General features: G+C 36.5%; 1 protein-coding gene across 15 annotated transcripts in view; it reads right to left on the bottom strand.

Annotated features, from left to right (window-relative positions):
* anks1b (ankyrin repeat and sterile alpha motif domain containing 1B) overlaps positions 1-22,385 on the bottom strand; it is an 860,133-nt gene that overhangs the window by 23,042 nt on the left and 814,706 nt on the right. For 12 of the 15 annotated variants that reach the window (XM_072241217.1, XM_072241218.1, XM_072241224.1 and 9 more), the window contains 3 exons: positions 8,157-8,264; positions 6,344-6,406; positions 2,720-2,899 (listed from right to left, as the gene is read on the bottom strand). In XM_072241217.1, coding sequence (XP_072097318.1) covers positions 2,720-2,899; positions 6,344-6,406; positions 8,157-8,264 — 351 coding nt within the window. The remainder of the gene's footprint in view (positions 1-2,719; positions 2,900-6,343; positions 6,407-8,156; positions 8,265-22,385) is intronic. The other 3 variants (XM_072241225.1, XM_072241226.1, XM_072241222.1) reach the window with 2 other exon arrangements.

Below are 22,385 nucleotides of genomic sequence, written 5' to 3'. Positions count from 1 at the left end.
GAGTATTAGAATGGAAATTCTGTTTTACCAAGGTAAGGCTCAATAGGATGAAATATCAAGCACAATATTCTCAGAAATAAATCAACTGTAGAAAATTGAAAGTGATTAAACTTTTAAATATGTTCAACAAGTCCATCTCAAAAACCCATGAAGTGAAACAACTAAAGTATAAGAAAGAAGAACAACCTATCTGTGGCTTTTACTTGCATGAAAAGCAGAGATTAGGGGAAAAAAAAAGGTTTGATGCTTGTCATGTATTCCAAAGTTCTGCAGGATATTGACTATGATTATGAAAGTATCACTGGGAACTGAAAGATTTTATATAAAAGAAAATTTAGTATCTTTGTTTCAAAAGGGAGTAAAGTATTTGCCTCAATTGACTACAAGTTCTTTGTCACAGACTAAAAGCAGATATCAGGGACTCCCAACCTCTTTTTAATGCCATGGACCAACACCATTATGCAAAGTGTCCATGGTCCCCAGGCTGGGAACTCCTGAGATAAAATAATGCAAGATGTGTGGTGGGGCATTATCTGCGATCAACGGTGTGAATGAATAATTGGATTTCTGGCCAAATATTCTCATGTTTTTGAGAAATATAATTCAGCCGGTGAAAATACTTTGATTTTTTTTTAAATTTACTTCTCAAAAGATCTTCCATATAGAATAGATTTTGGATGGGGTAAAACACAATTGAGCTCATGAAGATGTGCAGATCAAGAGGAAATCTAGAGCAAAGTACCACAAGGATCTCCATTTAAAACACCAGTATCTCTTTACCACATAATATACGAATGCAAATTAGAGATAAACACACTAAGCTTGAAGAAAATATCAAAGTGAAGCTAAACCAGATGATTCCGGCAGCAGTTCATAATAAGTTTGGGCTCAGTTATGCTATTAGAGTATCCAATGTTGAATTAAGTTTAACATTACTGAGCAAAATGAAAAGTGGCAAAGGTACTTCATGAAGGTTAGAAGTTAAACAAAGTGTAACTAAGGGCCTGAATTTTGCAGGACATTTATCAATTTCAAAGTCGAGGTAATGTGGCGAACTGAAAAATAAACATAACTACAACAGATATGAAATCCCAGGAATTAAGTTGAGAGTTCATAATGCACTGGCCTGATTAGGCCACTAAGTATGATAACTGTCATTTTAAATTAGATACAATGAATCTGGATCACTACAATATTTTTTGATAAACCATATACACATTTCTGTTCCTGAAGTTATTTGTTTGCTGCCTTACTTCAGAGTGTGCATTCCATTTATTTTTGTGCTGAGTTGCAGGAGTGTCCTCCTATCTCTAGTAACGATGAGGGTGGTCCCAACTGGACAAGCAACAAATAGTTCATTGATCCTAATGCTCCAATGAGATCTTCGTCATCCACATCCTGACTGTTCAGCTGCCAATATTTTATTCACAGGGTTTTTGAAATGGTAGTTCTGACACTCTCTAATAAACTTCATGTCATTATAAATGTCAAAGAAATCAGCGCCATGAAGAATCCTCACTGACTTTAGTAGGAACCTTACAAAGCAGGGTTTATTTAAATCTTCTGAGTCAAATGTTATCTAAAACCTCTGCTGCGTATTCTATTTAAGCATTTTGAATTATCCTTACATGTATGATATCTGCATTGAGGACAGGTATCTGCAAGATAACAGGAGGGCAAAGCACAAGATGAAAGCTTGGCAGAGTGCTTTTGGTTTTGATTACCTGGCAGTGGAGGGTTGGGAAGACCTAATCTGATACCCAAAATAAGTAGTTCTGCAATATTTGTCGTTACTATTATCAAACAGTCTTCCAACTGGTTCATAGGAGGAATCTAGAAGGGAAACAATCAGTCATTTTGTAATTGGAATTCTGCCAACTTCAGCCAGGTGTGCAAACCAATGCCTGCTAATCTAGGTGGCCACAGACAGTTTACTGGTGTTCCCTGGTCCTAATATACTATTAATATCTTTATATAATATATTCTTTTCACATAAGGTTTGTGGGGTATGCCCTACATTTGGCAGAAAACTAGATAGCTTAAAGTCCCTTGGCTCGGATATTTTAAAAAAAATGAATGCTTGTGTGTGCTTTGGACATCTGGCTATCCAAACAGACTATAGAAAACACCTAATAATATCAACTTATCTTTAAGTGCCATATAGAGAATAATAACAAAAATCACCGCAGATGCTGAAAATCTGGGAAAATAGAAAATGCTGGAAGTGATCAGTATCCATGGAAAATGAAACAAGAATAATCTTTCAAGTTGACGATGTTTCAACATGAAGCATCCATTCTATTTCTTTCTCCTCAGACAGTGCCTGGCTGGCTAAGCATTGCCTGCATTTTCTATTTTTATTTCAGAATTATAACAAAACGTGCCAGTCGATGTACAGATGAGACACACTTGTCAGAACTCTGAGTAGGAACAACCTCTCAATATTATACATGCCAGAAGATCTAAAAGCATGAAGCTGAAATTCTCCATAATTCACTAAAAGATTATCTCAGTGAGTACCCAAATGATGAAGGTTTAATTATTGATGATGAATAATCTATAAGTTAATACAGAGACAGAACTGATAGATTATCAGGTTGTGCTGAAGTATAGTATGGCAAGCAAGCTTACAAAATAAAATTATGAGGAAAGTAAGCCAAACTAGTGCAAAGGGAACCCAAGGTTAACAGCCTATTGCATGTTATTCAATGCAATTTACCTGAGCCATTTGTCTTTCCAGTTTTGACCTAGGCATATCCTCAAAGTAGCTGTCATTGATTCGCCTTCTTGCGTCCCCTTGCATCATTAAATGGGAAGAGGGGATATCAAGAGAGCCACCAGTGTAAGTGCTTTGGCTAAGGGATGGGGAAAGTTGAGGAGGAGTGTTGTTCCCAGGGTCCTGTTCCAGAAGCAAATAGCAATGCATTAATTAATGTTATGATTTATGTACTGAAGCTCTCCTAACCCTAATGGTTTAGTTCCTCTGCCTTGTTCATCAATGTGAATTCCAAGCATTTCAAATTGATGAAGCATTCTGAACAGTTTTACAGCCCTTGTGCCTAAATAATCTCTCTCAAATGAATGGATCTATCAGTTAGTTTAATCTTGGCATAAAAGCAATAATCTAACAAAAACTGTTTGGTAGAGATTATTATTAAACAACTGCTTTAGATAATTTATTTCAGCATTAACATGAAAATGGTATAAAATGTGATTCTGGAGAACACAAAAGTATATAAAACAAACTTGTGTAATATGTTTTAATGAGATAAATTGGCTTCTCCTCATTCCTTCAGATTAAATACTTCTGAAACTGAGCTACAATTAGTGTAATAAACTCTGCATTTGAAGATTCTTCTCTTCCTGTAATCAACCTCTGCCAGCCTTCTCCATTGGTTTTGTCATCTAACATTCAACTATCAGACTCTCAGTTGTGGCCCAGGTAACTTTCCTCTCCCCTTAGACATCACCAACTCAATGCTTCCCCACAACAACACAGCTAAAAGGTCAGAAATCAAGAGTTTGAAGATAGAATGTGGAAAAGGTGGAGATCAAACCTTCCTCTCACTTCACACGTTATGATGCACCAACCAACTGTGCTGCATGTGCCAAAGTTTGTAAGAAATCTGTTCAGGAATTTATAAATGCACACCTTTTGCAGATTCTGTGCTTGGAAGAGTCAGGAGAGTTGAATGTCAATGATTGTTGGACATGATGCAGTGGTGCAGCTACAAAAACTGCTACCTCTTAGTTCCAGTGACTCGGTTCAATCCTATCCTCTGGTGCTATCTGTGTAGAACAGGGGTTCCCAACCTAGCTTCTACAGACCCCTTGCTTAATGGTATTGGTCCATGGCATAAAAAAAATGCTCGGAACCCCTGGTGTAGAGTTTATGTATTCTTCTGACACCCTCTGGATACCTATTCAGTGGGCCAAAGAATTTTATCCATGTTGGTGATTGAATGATTCCATGAATGGTGATAGATCAAATGTTTACCCAGGCTCTTTCAGTTCAATATGAAGAACTTAGTGAACCTTTGTGACATGTTATGCTTTGAATCTCAAAAGATGTTAGCTGCAGTTTAATCAAGCACAAGTGAACATTTGATGGATGATGATTAGAATTTTTAAATGGGATTTTCAGATGTGTTTATTTTTGAATGAGGTTAGCTATAACATGCAAAAAGCTGATGTTTAAAATTTACCTCTGTCACTTACTAAAAGATGCAGCCAAAGTAAAGGGATTCATTGCTCATCTAACAGTTGTCACGTATCATGGACAACAGATACTGCATGAACTAAAATGGCATGTTAACTTACTATTTTTCATGAATGACCCAAACAAGGAGCCAGTACCTAATGCCAGATATGGATGGAGTCTTTTGAATATGTGGAAGAGAGGTAATAATTTAAAGAGACTGGGAAGAGTCCTGCAGACCTATTGCGGTTAACTGTTGGGAGGTGGGTTGTAGATTTTCAAAAGGTGGGGGCAGCAAAATATCAGAAGAAATGGATGATATGTTGTTTGATGTCAATGTTGCGGAAGGGAAAACCAAGACTGGAACTTATTAAGAAAACAAATGTGGCTCTGGATGCAAGACTGGAATTCTAAATGAGGTCCAGTTCACATCCGGTAGAATAAAACTTTTAAGATACGAATGAAAGATGTTTGTTGGGGAAATCATTTGAGGAAGCAATGGGTTTTGATGACCGATTGGTCGCATGGTATAATGGGAATTAGGCCAGCCAAATAAAGCTAGCAGTCTTTATGACAAACTGGATGTGGATTTGACACCTAGTTCAGGGAGTATGAAAAGTAGTGAACAGCTAAAAGAGGACTAGGTTAACATCAGAGGCCTGGACACTAACAGGTATCAGTCACTCAGTATTATTTTACTCTTGCTCTCACCAAGCTAGGGAAAATTATAACTGATTCAGGACTTTAAGTTAGCCAAGCATTTGGAAAGCATGGTGACAGACTTGAGATTATAGGGCTGGCATAGAGAAGCAGGATTGGACCATGTCTTTGTGCAGATGGATAATGCAGAGAGGGGCAGGAAATGAATGTTAATTATCCTTTGTAATGAACAATGTATGTGTCTTTTATAATCAATTTATGTGAGGCTCTCCCTCAAATAATGTGGCTTCCTCCTTTCAGACTCTTGCACATCTTTCTCAAGTCTGAAACAGCAGAAAATTTGCAGCATTATAATTCTGAAATAAGACTTGTGGAACAGTGGATTTTCTCAATTCAACCAATGGGAAGTAGAGAAGGACGGGGATGTTCTGCTCCACTTATCTGTCATTGGAAATCAGAAGTAGTGTTTAGCATGATATTAACTAAATTACTGATTAAAACACATTTGTTTATAACTGGGTTATGTTATGTGTGGTGTCAAAAAGAAAAAGATCATGAAAAAAGTATGAATAGGTATGATCTGAATGAAAGCACCAGAAGAAACTTTGATTTATTAACTGTTTCCCAGGGCCAAATACCTAGAAACAATTCAAATGGCACTTTGCTCATAATAATATTTTTAGGGTTATGTATCTTCAATTAACTGTTTCCCTTTGCACCCTGAGGCCATCCGAAATGAATTCAGTGACAGACATTATGCAAAAACGTTACCATCCCAAGGATAACAATATTTGGTACTTTTTAAAAAATATATAGATAGATAGATAGATAGATGGGATTGGGGTAGAGAGAGAGCAGGAGGTTTAACTGAGGTGAGAACAAATCTAAAGCTTTTGCCGTGAGGCCACTTAGATTTGCCGACATTAGACTTTACGTATTACAAGCTGCAGATGGTCCGGACGTGCAATAACTACACAACAAAGAGTTCCCTCTAAACAGGAACTGCACTTGGAATTCATAGACAGTCTTCTGTTACTTGAAGAGTCAGTGCTCACTTTCCGTTGGCAGACGGTGATTGTGTAGCAGAGAAAGGAATAGGCAAAATACATTGTATACACACAACAGCATAATTGGCTTTAATTACAATTTAGTGGTTACAGGGATTTGAAACTACTTGTTCAAACAATGGCTTTCATAGTATTTTCTATAATATGCATATGAAATAATGTTTCGTTTTCAGGACGACGTATAAATGTGTGACAGAAGTTGGACAACCCTTTCCGATTCAAGCTCAGCAGGTACAAAGACCAGTTTCTGCCCTTCACTAGAATTTCAAGTTAGCTGTTTCTTGGGAAAAGCATGGCGCAGAAGTAATTACATCCTGCGGTGAAGGCAGGTATCAGAAGTTTGGAAGTGTACATGCACTTTATTGTGGGGAGAAGGCCTCATTTCCACGTTGTCCAGCTTACTTCAGAGGTGACTTACCATCCAAGATACGATATATACATCATCTTGCAAGATGGCATTGCTGGATTCAGGACAACTGACCTATTGATATAAAAAGAGATCCAATCTGAATAGCACCTAGTATGAGTGGCTTTTGCTTCCACCACTCATCAGTTGTTCCCTCCTTCCAAGATGGAGGGTCCTATCACAGCATGCTGCTTCACCTAGTGGTTTGCATGAGAATTAACACCATTTGCTTCCAGCAGTGGGAAGCGGGTTTGAATCCACAAGTAGTTCCATGTAAGTTACACAGATCCGTGGATACATTTCTATGAATCCCCAAATATTGGCCTGGAAACAGTTATTTTTCCCCTGCTTTTTTTTAAAAAAAAGAAAATGGCAGAATTCAATTTAAAGAAAAAGTAAAATGGTCAAATATACAGTAATATCTGAAGAAAGAAAAGATGAGCTAATGTTTCCAAAGTAAACCATTTATTAGAACTGGAAACTGGAAGACAAATAATTCCAACACTTCACTGTTATTTAAGGTTTCTATTATTTTTATTTTGACCTCTTGCTCTTAGCGTGTAAAATAATGCCAACTATGGTACAACAGAGCTTTAAAAACCGATATTTTGCTTTGAGAAAAGAACACAAATAATGGTAAAATTATGTTTTAAAATATGTTTTTAAAAACTGACTTTGAAATACTTTAAAATAAAACCTTTTGCAATAATAAAATAATTGAAATATCCTGACTCCCTTCTCCCATATTCTATGTGCTTGTATGACCAGCATGTGCATGACTCCCTTTTCAACTGAATAGTAAATTATTTGAAAAATACGCAACTCTTTGGAAGAACTTCTCTTTCTTTAATGTGAGCACAACTGTGAAAGACCTTACCATGAGTTCTTTATTACATTTTAATGCTGAAGGCATTAAAAAAAATGAAATCAAACAGACCAAGATGCAAGCCTGATGCACAAAAAAAATACAAAAGAACTTTTCTTCCCCCCCCCCCCCCACATACACACAGAAAACATGCAGAAGGATCTGGGTGGGATCTTAATACACTGGATTTTTCAACCATATAGATTCTTTAGTAACCCAACTGTCTTCATAAAACCTTATTTAGAACTAATCTGCTTTCTACATGCTTAGATAATTAATCACTCATTAAGGATTACCTTAAGCATTGTGCAGGCTTTTAGTCTGTACAATGCTTTATGTAATCAAGTAAAAAACACGATTAAATACAAAGAGTAAAAATGAAAGGAACTATAAATAAATTTTTAAATTCTGATTAAAGAAAATGGTCCAAATAGTTCAAGTAATTTTTAGATAACCTTCTTGAAAAATTGAAATTATATAATAAACATCAAACTACGTGTAAGTGCTGTTGATGAAGGGTTAAAAGGTGATGCAGTCTAAAGCTAAGACCAACTCAGTGACTACCTGAATGATAGCTGAAAGGCTTTGACATTTGTGGCAAATAGAGTTTACTTTTTAATGAGAATAGCTATTGATTTTTCTTTCTTTAACACCCACTGAAAGATCTGATAGATTTTTCAGGTTGGATTTGAACAAAAGGTCACAATAATGAAAACCTGAAATGAGTTTTTTCACCTCTTAATTTTACAATATTGCTCAGAAGATCTTCAGGGAATATTCCCATATACAAAACAAGGACATTGGTAGTGGTCATGAACCAAGAAAGATTACTGAGAGAAGCAGCTAATAATGATACATGCCAATGCTGAAGGCTTGGTTAAGAACACTAATTAAAATCATACTGAGCTACATTTCATGTGAGTAACAGTATTAATTCAACACTGTATGAACACAGCTTACCCTCAGAGTAATAGTTCGTGGAGGCTTCTGAGGAGGCTCGTCGTGAAGTCTGTCTCCAAGTGATGCCAAAATTCGTTTTCTATGACCCAGAAGGTTGATTTTCAGTACCTAAAAGGTTCAGAGATACAAGTTAGAATTTTCTCAGAATAAAGAGGGTTAGAGAAAAAAAATCTTCAAACTAGTAAATGACTTTGCAGAGGGAGATATCAAATTGGATCGATGAATTGAAGTGTGGCTATAGAATTAGCTGTCAGAAAAACTCTTCTTCTTCCGAATGTGCCATGATAACAAGGCGCGGTACAATTCTTGAAGGAAATCAACGCTCATCTACCTTTTTTAGACTTAAATGTTCATTGTTGTAGAGAATGTAGCTTAAGTCGTTTCCCGAAAGCTCTCTGCAGTGCTTTAGGATGAAATAGCCAAGAGCATATCTATAAATGAAAATTTAATTCCTTAGCTTCAAATCTTCATCACTCCTGTAGCTGTGCGAGACTGGTGAAAAGGCTAAGCATTTTCTCCAAAATATGAAGTACTTCACAGAAAGTCTAGATTAGAAAGGTGCAAATTGAATGACCACATTGGGCGTCATCCATTTTTTAAATTATGCAGTTCACAACATTCAGCTCATAGTAAGTAGGAAAGCAAGTGTAAGGCTTACCTGTTTAAAGGAAATGGTTAGAGCATCATATCCATATTCTAACACAACTTAAATAAAATATGCTTAACAGTATTGACATCAAAAACACTCACTGAAAAACATATCATTAAAAGTAAAATCAACACTGAACCTGATTTATTGAGCAATTTAAATGCTGTGTAAACAACATTCAGAATTGCTGTGTTTTTAAAATCACTATTAGCCTTTATGTTCAGCCTGAAAACCCAAATCAAACAAATGTATACAAATCATTATGCAGCAAAACCAGGGTATATGGGATATTTTCACACATGGTGTAAGCAGCTTCCATGTCCTAGAATTTATCCAATACCTCAAGGAGGGAATTCTTTTGCCATTAGCTATAGCTTTTATGTTTGGCCAATTCCACTTTATCCTTGCTTTTATTATTTCTGTGATAGAACAGTAATCAACTGAGGATACTTTCCACTCAAATTAGATTGGGAAGAGGGCGACTGAGTAACAGAAGTTCTTCTTTATCCGAATGGAAAAGAAAACATTTTTGAATTCTGAATGGTTTGCAAAATATTCTTGCTTCCTTTATGAAAAAATAAACTCCAGTTTATTTCAACAAATAATACTTCTCAATTAAATATTTACATTAACTCCAAAATCTCACTTAACGTCAGAAGAAATGGATTGATGCCACAAAGAGACTGTATAAATGGCATTTATATATCACATTTCATTTAGACTGAAGCTTGGCCTTCAGAAATATTGTTATTCATGTTGAGGATATTAATCACATATAGATTAAGAGAGAGCAAAGATGGCAATACACCAGCAACAAAGTCTGATAATTCTGCAAGCTTCCTGGATATTCTGACACAGGAATGTAGAAATTGGATTAATTAACTGATGTTAGGTGGTATTTTCACACAAGGTTTTGCCTGGAATACATTGTACTCCCAGCAGATAACAGAATGATGCAAATTTAATCCTGATACACTATAGTGACCTATTCCAGTTCGCAAATACACATCTCATGGGCAACGTCAGAACTGACTTAAGTATACAGAATGTACTAAAACATGTCATGCTTTCTCCAGTATTCAGCTACTGACAAATTCATGCCATCTTCACTTCATTACTGCATCATAGTTGTGGCTGGCTACTTTGCCCACCACAGTCACAGCTGCCCTAATTTCGTACAGGCACTGCCAATGCAGACACATCACTGTGTATACATTCAGAGGCAGAGTGGTTCACTGGCTCAGAAGCACATGAGAGAACAGTCCTCATACTTAACATCCATTAAAAAGAGCCAACCTAACCCCATTGAACAACAACCTTCTTCTGTGATAAAGGCCTCAGGAAATATGGAGCCTATTCCCATATCTCAGGAGCCATTCCTTAGGATAGTAAGATAAGATGATTAAATTCACTGTCATGCCAATTACATCCTTTGGCAAACGGTGAAAAAGAATATTCAACATCCAGAACTTCAAACCTAGCACAAGAATCAGAATCAGGTTTATTATCACTTGCATGTGTCACAAAATTTGTTTTTTTGGCAGCAGTACATTGCAATACATAATAAAAGCTATAAATTACAGTAAGTGTGCATAAAAAATTAAATTACATAATTAGTGCAAAAAGAAAAAAATACTGAGGTAATGTTCATGGGTTCATTCTCCATTTAGAAATCTGCTGGTGAAGGAGAAGAAGAAGAAGCTATTCCTAAAACATTGTCTTCAGGCTCCTGTACCTCTCCATAATGGTAGCAATGTGAAGAGGGCAAGTTCTGGGTGATAGGGCTTCTTAATGATGGATGCCGCCTTTGAGGCATCACTCCTTGAAGATGTTCATGATGCTGGGGAGGCCAGTGCCTGCGATAGTGCTGACTTGAGTTTACAACTTTCTGCAGCTTATTTCGATCCAGTGCAGTCGTCCCTCCATACCAGATGCAAACAGTTTGAATATTCTCCACAGTACAAAAGAAAAAATTTGTGCGTGTCTTTGGTGGCAATAATGATGACCTATTTCATTGTAATGATCTCTGTCATCCTCCAAGGATCATATCACGGAAGAAGGTTGTATCAGCGGTCTTCCCAATCCACTGCCAAAAACTTTGAATTGTCTAGTACCAAAACATCACAAGTGTTTGTGTGGTAGGAGTTTGTTTGTATAAATTGGGTCAAACTTACAGTACAAGTAATTCTTAAACATTTTCCTCTTGGTTTTTAGTCTTTTATGGAAAAATCAAGCTTGATATCTAATCACTTCTAGTGCAGCTACTGCATCATACTATTTATTACAAATTACTAGAATTTGCACATTGCACATTCAGATAGAGGCGTAACATAAAGATTTTTGCTCATGTATGTGAAGGATGTAAGAAATAAAGTCAATTCAATATAATTGTGAGAAAGCACAGCAGCATCTCTATTTCCTCAGGAGTCTGTGGAGATTTGGCATGCCATCAAACACCTTGGCAAACTTCTATAGATGCATGGGAAGTATTCTGACTAGCTGCATAACAGGCTGGTATGGGAACACCAATGCTTTTGAGTGCAAAATCCTACAAAAGACAGTGGATTCAGCCAGTACATCAAGGGTAAAAACCCTCCCAACTATTCAGCACATCTACAATGGTGGTGCAGGAAAGCAGCATCCATTATCAAAGATCCTCACCACCTAGGCCATGTTCTTTTCTTACTGCTGCCATCACTTAAAAGGTAAAGCAGCTTCAGGACTCACACCACCAGGTTCAAGAATAGTTACTACTCCTCAATCATCAGGCTCTTGAACAAAAGAGAGTAACTACACTCATTTAAGGACTTTTATCTTGTTATGTCATGCTCTTATTTATTGCTATTTATATCTGCACTGGCACAGTTTGTTGCCCCTTGATCCTGTTTACAGTTACTGTTCTATAGATTTGCTAAGTATGCCCAGGGGAAGAAGAATCTCAGGGTTGTATGTGGTGACATGTATGTACTCTAATTATACATTTTAATTTGGAGTCCCTGCTCCAGCAACCAGATCACAATCCTGACTTTTGTACCAACTGCATGAAGCTTGCATGTTTCACTCTGTGACCACGTGGATTTCTAAACATCCCAAAGGTATGATGGTTCTAAGCTAATTGAATACTGTAAGTTAATCCTAATGCAAATAGAAGCAAAAGAATTAAGGAATTAACAGGCATATGCGAGAGAATAGGTCAGAGAGAAATATGGGGAATGGGAACATTCTGAGAGCTAGTAGAATTCAATGGGCTGAATGGCCTTTTATCTGGAGAATATTTCATATTCTCAAATAGTGTAGCACATATTAGAACAGAATAGTGCTTCGCTTGTTTATTTGGCGACAGGAACTTTAGCGTGAATATTCTTGCGCAATTGACCCTTGCACTTTATGTAAATAAATGACAGACTCCTGTTTTTCCATAAATTAATAGATAATTGTGTAATTACAATTTGTGGAAAATATAACTGGCATTACCTGAGTGCGGGGGTGGGGTGGGGGCTGAATTAAATAATTAATTACAACACACTGATTAACCATATATGTACTGCCTTATGCCAGTAAAATGAGGGGCCTTGGTGTCCACTTGGCTCCAGGGCTGGATTGTCACAGCTGGTTGCCACAATCTTTCCACCACAAATGTAAGGTTACAATTCCCAGACCATGCTGATACACAAAGATGCATAAACCAAATGCCATTTCACTTTGGAGCCGATTTCTACACTGAAATTAGTAACAACGACATGATTTTTTTTTACAATTTCTATTTTTTTGTCAATAACTGCTTGTAATTTATTTTAATCTGTTTACATCCCCAATTGACTGCAAGGAGGTAGTCAGGGGTCAACAAAATTGGTATTTCTCAAGTAATATTTACGTACAGACTGAGTAATGTACCTACTATTAGTGAGGTTGATGACATTTTAACAACAATCAGATTCATTTTAACTCTTATTAGTATTTTTCCAAATTCCAAATTTATAAAATTAGTTTAATTTAAATTCTTCAATACTGAAGGGATTCAAATACGTAACATTGGATTGAAAGTCCAATCCAGCATCATAGCAGTATTCTGAACACAAACTGGAGTTGGGGGGGAGGGAGCGCATGAGAGAGCACAACCAAGACTCTAGGACCAAGCAATGACCTGAAGGTTTAATTAACTTTATAATGGAGGTTGGAAAAGAAATTCAAATTCTTCCAGAATCTGAATAAAGTACTCTTTTGTTTCAGAATACATTATGCATTGTTGATTGGATAATGTTGATCAAAGGGTACATACAAGATAATGACATATGAAAAAGAATGCTCTCCTGATATGGGTCATATAAAGATACAGACACCACATCAAATCATTATAAGCCAATCTTCTTTGAAGCACACTTTGAAGACATTTTGTAAAGAGATTAAAATTACACCACTCCCCCTATTCACTCTGATGTGCAGATTTACTCTTCACAGTCTCAATCGTGACTTTCCATTCTTTTGAAAAATGCTTCACAATGAACAATATCACTGCAGAGGCAATTTCTATGGAGCTCTAAAATGCCAGTGAAAAATAAGCTGTAACATTGCAGATCTGAATAATTTTGTAAATGCTGCTTTTATGTTGTTGCAGCAAACAAAATTCTGAATTATTTGCCATTGTTCAGATTTCATTTTGGTCTTTCTGAAAAAAAATGTTGTTAGTACATATGTACTAACAGAAAAGAGAATAAATGCATGTATATGCTTTGTGCTCCAAACAGTGAAATATAATCAGAGCTTTGAATGAAGGCCATGATGTAATTGTGCTTGGCCTCCATTTTCTCAGCATTTTGCACTTATCGATTTCACCTGCCCCCAAAAGCTCTTTTGGCTCATTTTAATGTCTCAACATTAAGTAAACACAAAAGCACTCACAACAGTCTTAAAGTCCAGAATTTTGATATTTAAAGCAAAAAACAATTTTTGCTCTTTGTGAATGATTTGTTTCTTCACCCAAGATCGGCTCTATATTTTTCAGATCGTTGATTTCTCATATTTGTCGTAAGATTACCTGTTCATAAAGGTGCTCATCCAGGAATTCATTTCCAATCTGTGGCGTTGAATGTACTATGTGGTACATCAAGTCCATTGCACTTTACCTTCGGAGATGCACTGGGAGAGAACTTCATAATTGTTCATGCCAACAATAGCTGATGGCTTGAGACTTTCATATTTAAAGGAATTGGTGTGAATTTGGCTCTTCTCGAGGGCTGAGTTGTATTACGTGTATCCATTTTTACATTCAGTTGCAATAGCCAATAAATCTGGATGCAAGTCGTTGTCAGATGAAAAAAAAGTGTTAATTTCTGATTGTGCTGCACAAGGAGATTTCAGCTAAAAAAATTCTTTAAAACAAATTCGATCCAAAAGCCTTTCAGGGCATGTTTTCGTTGTTTTATAGATTCTCAAATGGTTTTTGAAATGTATTACCATCATGGGAATGACCATGTAAATGATTGGCACTATGCAATTGTTTGGCTTCCTGCAGCCAGACACAGGAATGCACTTAAATTAATGCAATATGAACATCAAGGTGACATGTTAGCTGCTCTCCAGACTTAATTGCTTGAATGGATGGATAGGGGTGGGGAGATCCCCAAGAATTAGAAAAAACACTCAAAATATTTTGTAACTATTAATTTTAATACTGAACTTTGAAAGGTTTTGGTTCTCCTTCTACATACTGAAATTCCTGCTTTGTACACAACACCTAATTTTAGTATCAAGTTGTCATTTATGCTTTGCATTTATGCATCAAAATTCAGTATCTGCAAAAATACTGAAGCCTGCTGGCATTCTGAAATTAGGGAAATATACGACTGGCAATTATTATCACTTTCTTCTTTATTCCGCTCATCTTTTTTTCATGAATTGAAGGATGCACTGGAAGGGAATTTCATTGTTTTTTTTTCCCTTATGTGATTGATAGATGAAGACTTGAAATGTTCATATTTAAATAGATGCATGGCGTGAAGTTGACATCTTCCCGTAAAGTGTATTTGGCCAAAAGTTGACACTAGTCAATTTTAAACTATTCTCTATATAGAGCACTGGTGCTATGCAAGGTTCGATACAAATCACAGAGGTCAGTAGGTTGCTACTTAAATGGATCAAGTCCCGCAACTTTGTTTATATGTTTACTAATAATATTTGGTGACTGGAAATGTGCATCGCGAGTCTTGAGACAAATGATGCAGCTGACTCAAAATACTAGCAAAGCAGGATTCGATTCCGACCTCTGGTACTGTTTCTGGGAAATCTTCATATTCCCTCTGAGCCTGTATGGGTTTCTCCTGGGTTCTCCAGTTTTTTTTTGTGCCAGATATGTGCTGCTTGCTCGATTAATTGTCCATTGTAAATTGCCCCTCCTTTAGGAGTGTGATTTGAGAAGCAGGGGAGTCTTATTGGGCATGTGAGAAGTTATAGGCTACAGAGAAATAAATAGAATTAGATTGATGTAATTGGTGAGCTAGTATGAGACCCAATGGGTTGAATGGCTGAGGTCTTCAGAAATGACAAAGCAAGAAATAAAACAACTGGCATAAATGAATAGATAGATCAGGGTCTTCTCATACTGTAACCAAAACTATTAATATGCTTTCATTGGTATAATAAATGCCAACTACATATTAAATGTTGACAAAAATACTATTATACAACTTACAATAATGGCATTTAAAACAATGTATCAAGTGATGCACAGAAGCATTATCAAACCAATTCTAATACCAAGCTATGCCAGAAGGTTTTAGCTAGATCAAAGTAGTTCACTTGAGGATGTTTAAGTTGGGGAGAGGACACAGCAGTTGATGGTTTTCGAGAGTAAATTCTAAAGACTGGGGTTTAGATCGATGAAGAGTTATCTACTACTGATGAGGAAATTAAAGGCAGGAGGTCAGAATTGGATGAGCAGAGAGATCCTAAAAGGTTGCAGGAAGTTAAAGAAATACAATGACAGGATGTAATGAATAAATATGAAAATGCTATTCAGGGTGTGACTAGTGAGTGCTCATACTTTATCATGCCCATCACAATGTGGAAATATAACATAAGACATTGGAGCTGGAGTAGGTCATCTGGCCCGTCGAGCCTGCTCCGCCATTCAAAAAGATCATGGCTAATCTGGCCATTGACGCATCTCCACCTAGTTGCCTTTTCCCCATAACCTTTAATTTCCCCACTATACAAAAATCTATCCGACCTTGTCTTAAATTTATTTACTGAGGTAGCCTCCACTGCTTCATGGAGCAGAGATTTATTTACTGCATTTCATTCTTTCTCTCATCAGAGCCAGTTTACCTTCCTAAGGCTTTGATTTCTTGATGAAGTACAGTTTCATGGACAATTATATCTCCTCAAGCAGTTCCCAAGTGAGCATTTTGAAATGTGAAGTTCACTGTGATTAAAAACAAAGATATCCCAGCTAGGGTGGAAACCTTGACAGACTTTATTCTAACTCAAGGGCACTGACACCAATTATCACACCTCAACTGCTTCGGGGCCCGAGATAAATCACACACTAGATTGAATTTGGCAAATACCTAGTCCATAAAGCTCATTGAATTAACTCTAAGCCTTTGAAGGAATTATTCCATCATATTCCTTTGGAATTACCCTCAAAAATTTGAATCCTCGTTTCTCCAGTTTTAAGCTTCACTTGCTTCTAGTTAAAGGACAGTGAAAGCAAAAAAAGACTACTATTTAACATAAATATCTGAAACTGTGCACAGCTGACAATTATGATGGAGTCTTCAATGCAAGAAAACATTCTCTATTGAACCAACGGCCGATAATGTTGGTATTGTGGATTAAACACAAGAACTATTTGATAAACAATGAGAACACAAAGACATGGATAAATAAAACAAAAAAAAACTATGACTAGGCGCAGTATACATACAGATTTTCTTTTTTTTTTGCACTTACCTCTTTTAAAGGATGCTATCTTGAGGGTTGCCCCACACAATACCCCAATACAGGGAATGGCAGAAGCTTGAATAATGACTTAAGATCATTTGACCATTCAGGTCCGCACAGTTGCCCCTGATCTTCTTAAATGTCTGTAAACGTTAACTTTTCTGGGGGAGTTATCTGATATCAGCCAGAAGAGAGAACTTGAGTCAAAGTTCCTTTTCACTTCCCTAAGCACATTCAAGCTAATAATAGCACATCTTCCCCTGATGACACCAGCAGCTAAATGAGCACACAGCTAAAGCTATCCCTGGATTCTCTTCACAATGCACCATTTAACCACTGAATGACAGGCTGGAACTATTTTTAACAAACCAGTTTGAAATAAGATGATATGCAAATGTGACTCATGCAGTATTTTTTTCTAGAGAATCATTTAACCATTATAATAACCTACCTTCAAATGTAGACAAAATTAGCTGCACACATTTGAACACAACCAAAATTAAACTAAAATGGCCTAATAGGTCAAGTTTCTTCAACAATTGTCTACTTGGTACTTTAAAAAGCTAATATGACTTAAATCATGAGTAATCTATTTGTATACTTTGAAATTAGTTACTAAGAAATATGCAATAAATATTCTCATAGGAGGTAAAGAATGTACAAGGAACTGGACAATAATTTTTCACAGCACAATATTACAGCAATTATATAGTTTGTTATTAAAGTTCAAAGCAAATTTATTATCAAAGTACATATATGTCACCATATGTAACCCTGAGATTCATTTTCTAGTGCTGTACTCAATAAATCCATAATAGAATTAATGAAGGACTACACCAGCTTGGGCATTCAACCAGTGTGCAAAGGACAACAAACTGCAAATACAAAAAGGAAGAAATAATAAATAAATAAAGTGCTGTGGCAGCAACTCAATGATGGAGCAAGTGAAGTTGAGTGAAGTTATGGTTGAAGAGAGCTCAATATAAAGAGCTCCAAAGTGAATTTGAATTTATTTAAATCTTACATTCATCCCACAATGTGGGAGAGTATAAATCATTGTTATGCCTTCATCACAATGTACAGACCTACATGTATCTGGAAGTGATACAAACATTTTATCAATATGATAAACAACTTTTAATTAATGATAAACCCAAATTTTAAACAATACATAATAATTTATTTATAAAGTTCTGCCAGGTTTCAACAAGATGAGCTTAGATATGGTTCTGACTCTATACATCATTTTACAAGTAACTAGCTCAAAGGATCCAGAAATAAATTGCTTTGGCCAGAGAAGTAAAGTTTGAGCAGTCAATAAAAAATCATTGTGCTGTCTCCAGAGTACATTACTGTTTCTTAACCCCTTTTGAGATTTGTTATTTGGATTGTTTTCATCTGCTGTCATCCATTGCCACAAATAGATGCCACAGCACATAGAGAGACACCACCAGGGGACCACAGTCATGGTGAGGAAGTAGTTTCATTTCCCCAGTGTAAAACTTTCACCTGTAGATAAACTACTTAGAGTATGCTGGCAGTAAACATATCAGTATGTACCAGAAATCAACTGGAATTTCAGTTCTCCTTTTGGGGTTGTCCTAAGTTCTAAGTTTTCATGGGCTGATATGAGCTTTAAATGCCATCTTTCTAAAAGCAAAGGTTAGCTGTGTGTACTGATTGTGGATTTCGGCAGAATTATCCCCTTCATGTTCTCTCATATTTTCCCCTCTTTAATATTACTACTGCAAACTGACATGGCATTTTCCTTGAGCTGCGAAGATAGAATTTCTCACTTTGGCAGCTGTGGATGCAGTTTCTCCAATCAGCTGAAAGTTGGTAATGGTTTGTCTTCTTAAGGTAATGGGCTGTGTATGCGAAGTGGCCTGCTGAGAACTGGCAAATCTCACCCAGTGAGCACAAGCAAGCCTAAGTGACAGACACAGCTGGGATTTAAATACCACCCCCCCTCCCCACAATGGAGTTTTCATTGCTTATGCTTCTGTTTTCAAAGGTCATAGAGCGCGACAGCACAGAAACAGGCCCCTAGGCCCATCTAATCTGTGCTGAACTGTTATTCTGCCAAGTCTGTCAACTACACCCAGACTGTAGGACGAGTCATAAATTAAGGGTAAAAGATGAAATAGTTTTATTCTAGTCTCCCCTAACCTCAGTGGGAAAAATCCCTGCGTTTATTCCATCTATACCCCTCATAATTTTGTAGATCTCTATCAAATCTCTCTTCATTCTCCTACACTCCAGGGAATAAGGTCCTAACCTATCAACTTCTCTATTTAAATCAGGTCCTCATGTTTTAGCAAAGTGATTGAAAGAGTACAGAGAAAATTTACCATTATTGATTTTTTCCCCAATCTTATTGATACTTTTTTCCTGTAGATAGATGGCCAGAACTGCACAGAATACTCCAAATTAGGCCTGACCAAGTCTTCTACAATTTCACCATAACATCCCAACTCCTGTACTCAATACCCTGATTTATGAAATTCAATGCTCCAAGAGCTCTTTTCAACCCTATCTGCCTGTGACATCACTTATAAAGAAATATGCATGTGTTCCCAGATTCTTCTGTTCTATTACACTTCTCAGTGTGCTATTGTTCACTGTGCAAGACCTATCCTGAATTGTCCTCCAAAAGTGCAACACCTCACACTTGTCTCCATTAAATTCTTCCTGCTAGTTTTCTGCTAATTTTCCAGCTGGTCCAGATCCTGCTGCAAGTTCTGATAGCCTTTCTTGCGGTCCAATATGCTCCAATTTTGGTGCCATCTGCAAATAATCTGATTCCGTTTACCATAATATCATCCAGATCATTAATATAGATGATAAACACCAACAGACCCAGCACCAATCACTGCGGCACACCACTAGTCACAGGCCTCAGTCAGTGAGGCAACCATCTACTCCTATTCTGCAGTTTCTCCTGCTAAGCTAATGCTGAATCCAATTACTACTTCATCCCGTTTGCCAAGTGACTGAACCTCCTGGACCAATGTCGAAGGGCTTGCTAAAATGCATGTAGGTATTTGCTGTCTTTCCTTCATCAACTTTCCCGCTAATCACTTCATAAAACTCTTTAAGATTGGTTAGACACGACCTACCATACACAAAACCATGATGACTATTCCTAATCAGACCCTGTCTGTTCAAATACTTATATATCCAGTCCCTTAGAATACCGTCTAATTATTTACCCACTACTGGTGTCAGGCTCATTGGCCTGTAATTTTCTGTCTTATTCTTAGAGCCTTTCTTTAACAAACTATTTAACATTAGCAATCCTCCAGTTCTCTGGCACCTCACACATGGTGAAGGATATTTTAAATACTTCTGCCAAGACCCCTACAATTTCTGCACCAGCCTCTCACTAGGGCCAACGGGACACCTCATTAGACACTGGGGACTTATCCAACCCAATCTGAATCATGACAGCAAACACCTCCTCTTCTGTAATCCAGATATGGTCCATGACCTTTAGATTTAGTACACTCCCATCACTAATCTGCTATTTGCAAACACAACCAACTACCAAGCATCATATCTGTATACTAAATAACTTGCTATGTCTGAAGATAAAAGTACAGCAGAGTTGTAACCTTTATGATTCTGTCATTAATGTGAAACAAATTAACGCTGCATCAAGATATCAAATGCAGCGTACTTATATACTAAGATTTCTATCACTGAAGTGACTACTTATGCAGCCATTGAATAACAATTGAGAAGGATTATTTTCCTATTTGAGCAAGTGGTTTAATTTAGTTTCTTTCACCACCTTAGCTTAGAGCTGAAGACTAATTATGCGAATAGCATTAGCTAATGGTCTTTAACCATAGACAACAAGGTACATGGAACAAATGTGTTCCAGTGGCTTTCTTTCTGAAGAAGTGTTTTTAAGGATAACTTCATTGGCATAATCAATAGCATGAAGGAAACATATTAAGAAACCTCCTCACTAATGAGACTAAAGGGATAAATGTTCAGATTTCAATACAATCACTTATGAGGTAATGATACCAATTTCGATCTATTCTTAATTGCCAAAAACTAAAAAAAAATTTTGCAGATGCTGTATATCTTGATGAACGAACAGAAAATGCTGGAGGAACTCAGCAAGTCAGGCAGTATTTGTGGAGAGGAATAAACAGTCGGCATTTCATTACGACCGGAAAGAAAGGCTGGGGGTGGGGAGGTGGTTGGGGGTGGGGGGTGGGGGGAGAGAAGCCAGAATAAAAAGGAAGGGGAACGAGTACATGTTGGCAGGTGATAGGTAAAACAAAGTGAGGAGGAAGGTGTAATGACACAAGCAGAAAACCAAAAAATATTCTGCTATTCTGTTTTCTTGCTTGTTTGTTGAATAGTTTTTCCATTTCTATTCACACAAGTTGTACACTTTGCAAGTAAACTATTTCAATGTACTCTTCATTTCTGAAGACTTTTAAAAAGACATTTTATACAGAATTCAAGAAAATCCCCTGCTAATATCTGAAACTTTAATTAGCTCATTAAGAGCAACAGGCAAGACTAATGCATCTTCATAACATAGCTTAATTTTATATAGTAAAAGTATTACTGTTCATGAATATTCTAATACCAACAATAATTATAAAATAACTACCATTTAATTAAATGATTTATTCTAACCAAGAGATGATCACACTTCTTTCAAATTACCTCAACCAAAATGTTGTCCTTCAGACTTAATTGCTACCTCTGGTAGAATTATGGTTTCTTTTTATACAAGAATTATCACCGTAAAATCTTTGTATTAATAGTGCTGCAAGATTATTTAATTCTTCAAAATGAAGGAACGGCAAACGTATGGTATCTTCAACCAAAACTGCATTTGGAAATATAAACCACATTAATCTGGTGAAAGCAGAAAATAAACTTTGAACAATCCCTTGATATTCTGGTATCTTTTGGCATCATGCACAGAACACCAGTTAATATGGGTATTAAGGATTTGCTCCTAAAAGATTAAAGAAATTTTGCCAGTCCAGTGGGCCACAAAAGGGCAAGGGGGGAGGGGGTGGGGTGGGGGCTAAGAAAGGGAATAAATATTGCAACAATACAATAAGTTTCCCAAGAATGTCAAAAGACAAAAGGAAATCTGCTTTAAAGTTTATCAATAACACTATAATGCCACAAACCATTAAATGAATAGTTAACTAAAATAATTCAAAAGCACCACGTTAGACAAACTGGCACTCTTCAGGATATAGTCAAATATGTTCGAGTACACAAACAGTTAGGTCTGGAATGAAGCACCCTCAAGTCCTCATTTATCCTAATTATTAAATACATCACATCTGATAGATGCTTTGCAGCAGAGTGTGCTAAATAATTTGGAAAAGACTGGATAGAAAATAGATTAATTTTAATGACATTAATTTTATATCATGTTCATTACCTTAAAATCTACTTTTCTATTCCTTTCTCAAACAGGAATCCATTTTCTCTTTAAAAGGCTATTAACAATCTTTGCTTGCACCTTTATTTCCGTTACATTATTCTGACTCAAAATGAGTAGTATTTTTATACAAAATGTATTTCTCCAACAAAATACCTGAATATATCTAAATTATGACTTCTCACAATCAACTTATTAACAAGAAATA

Source organism: Mobula birostris, chromosome 23, assembly GCF_030028105.1.
Source record: "Mobula birostris isolate sMobBir1 chromosome 23, sMobBir1.hap1, whole genome shotgun sequence".
Classification (NCBI taxonomy): domain Eukaryota; kingdom Metazoa; phylum Chordata; class Chondrichthyes; order Myliobatiformes; family Myliobatidae; genus Mobula; species Mobula birostris.
This window is presented reverse-complemented; position numbering and strand designations above follow the sequence as displayed.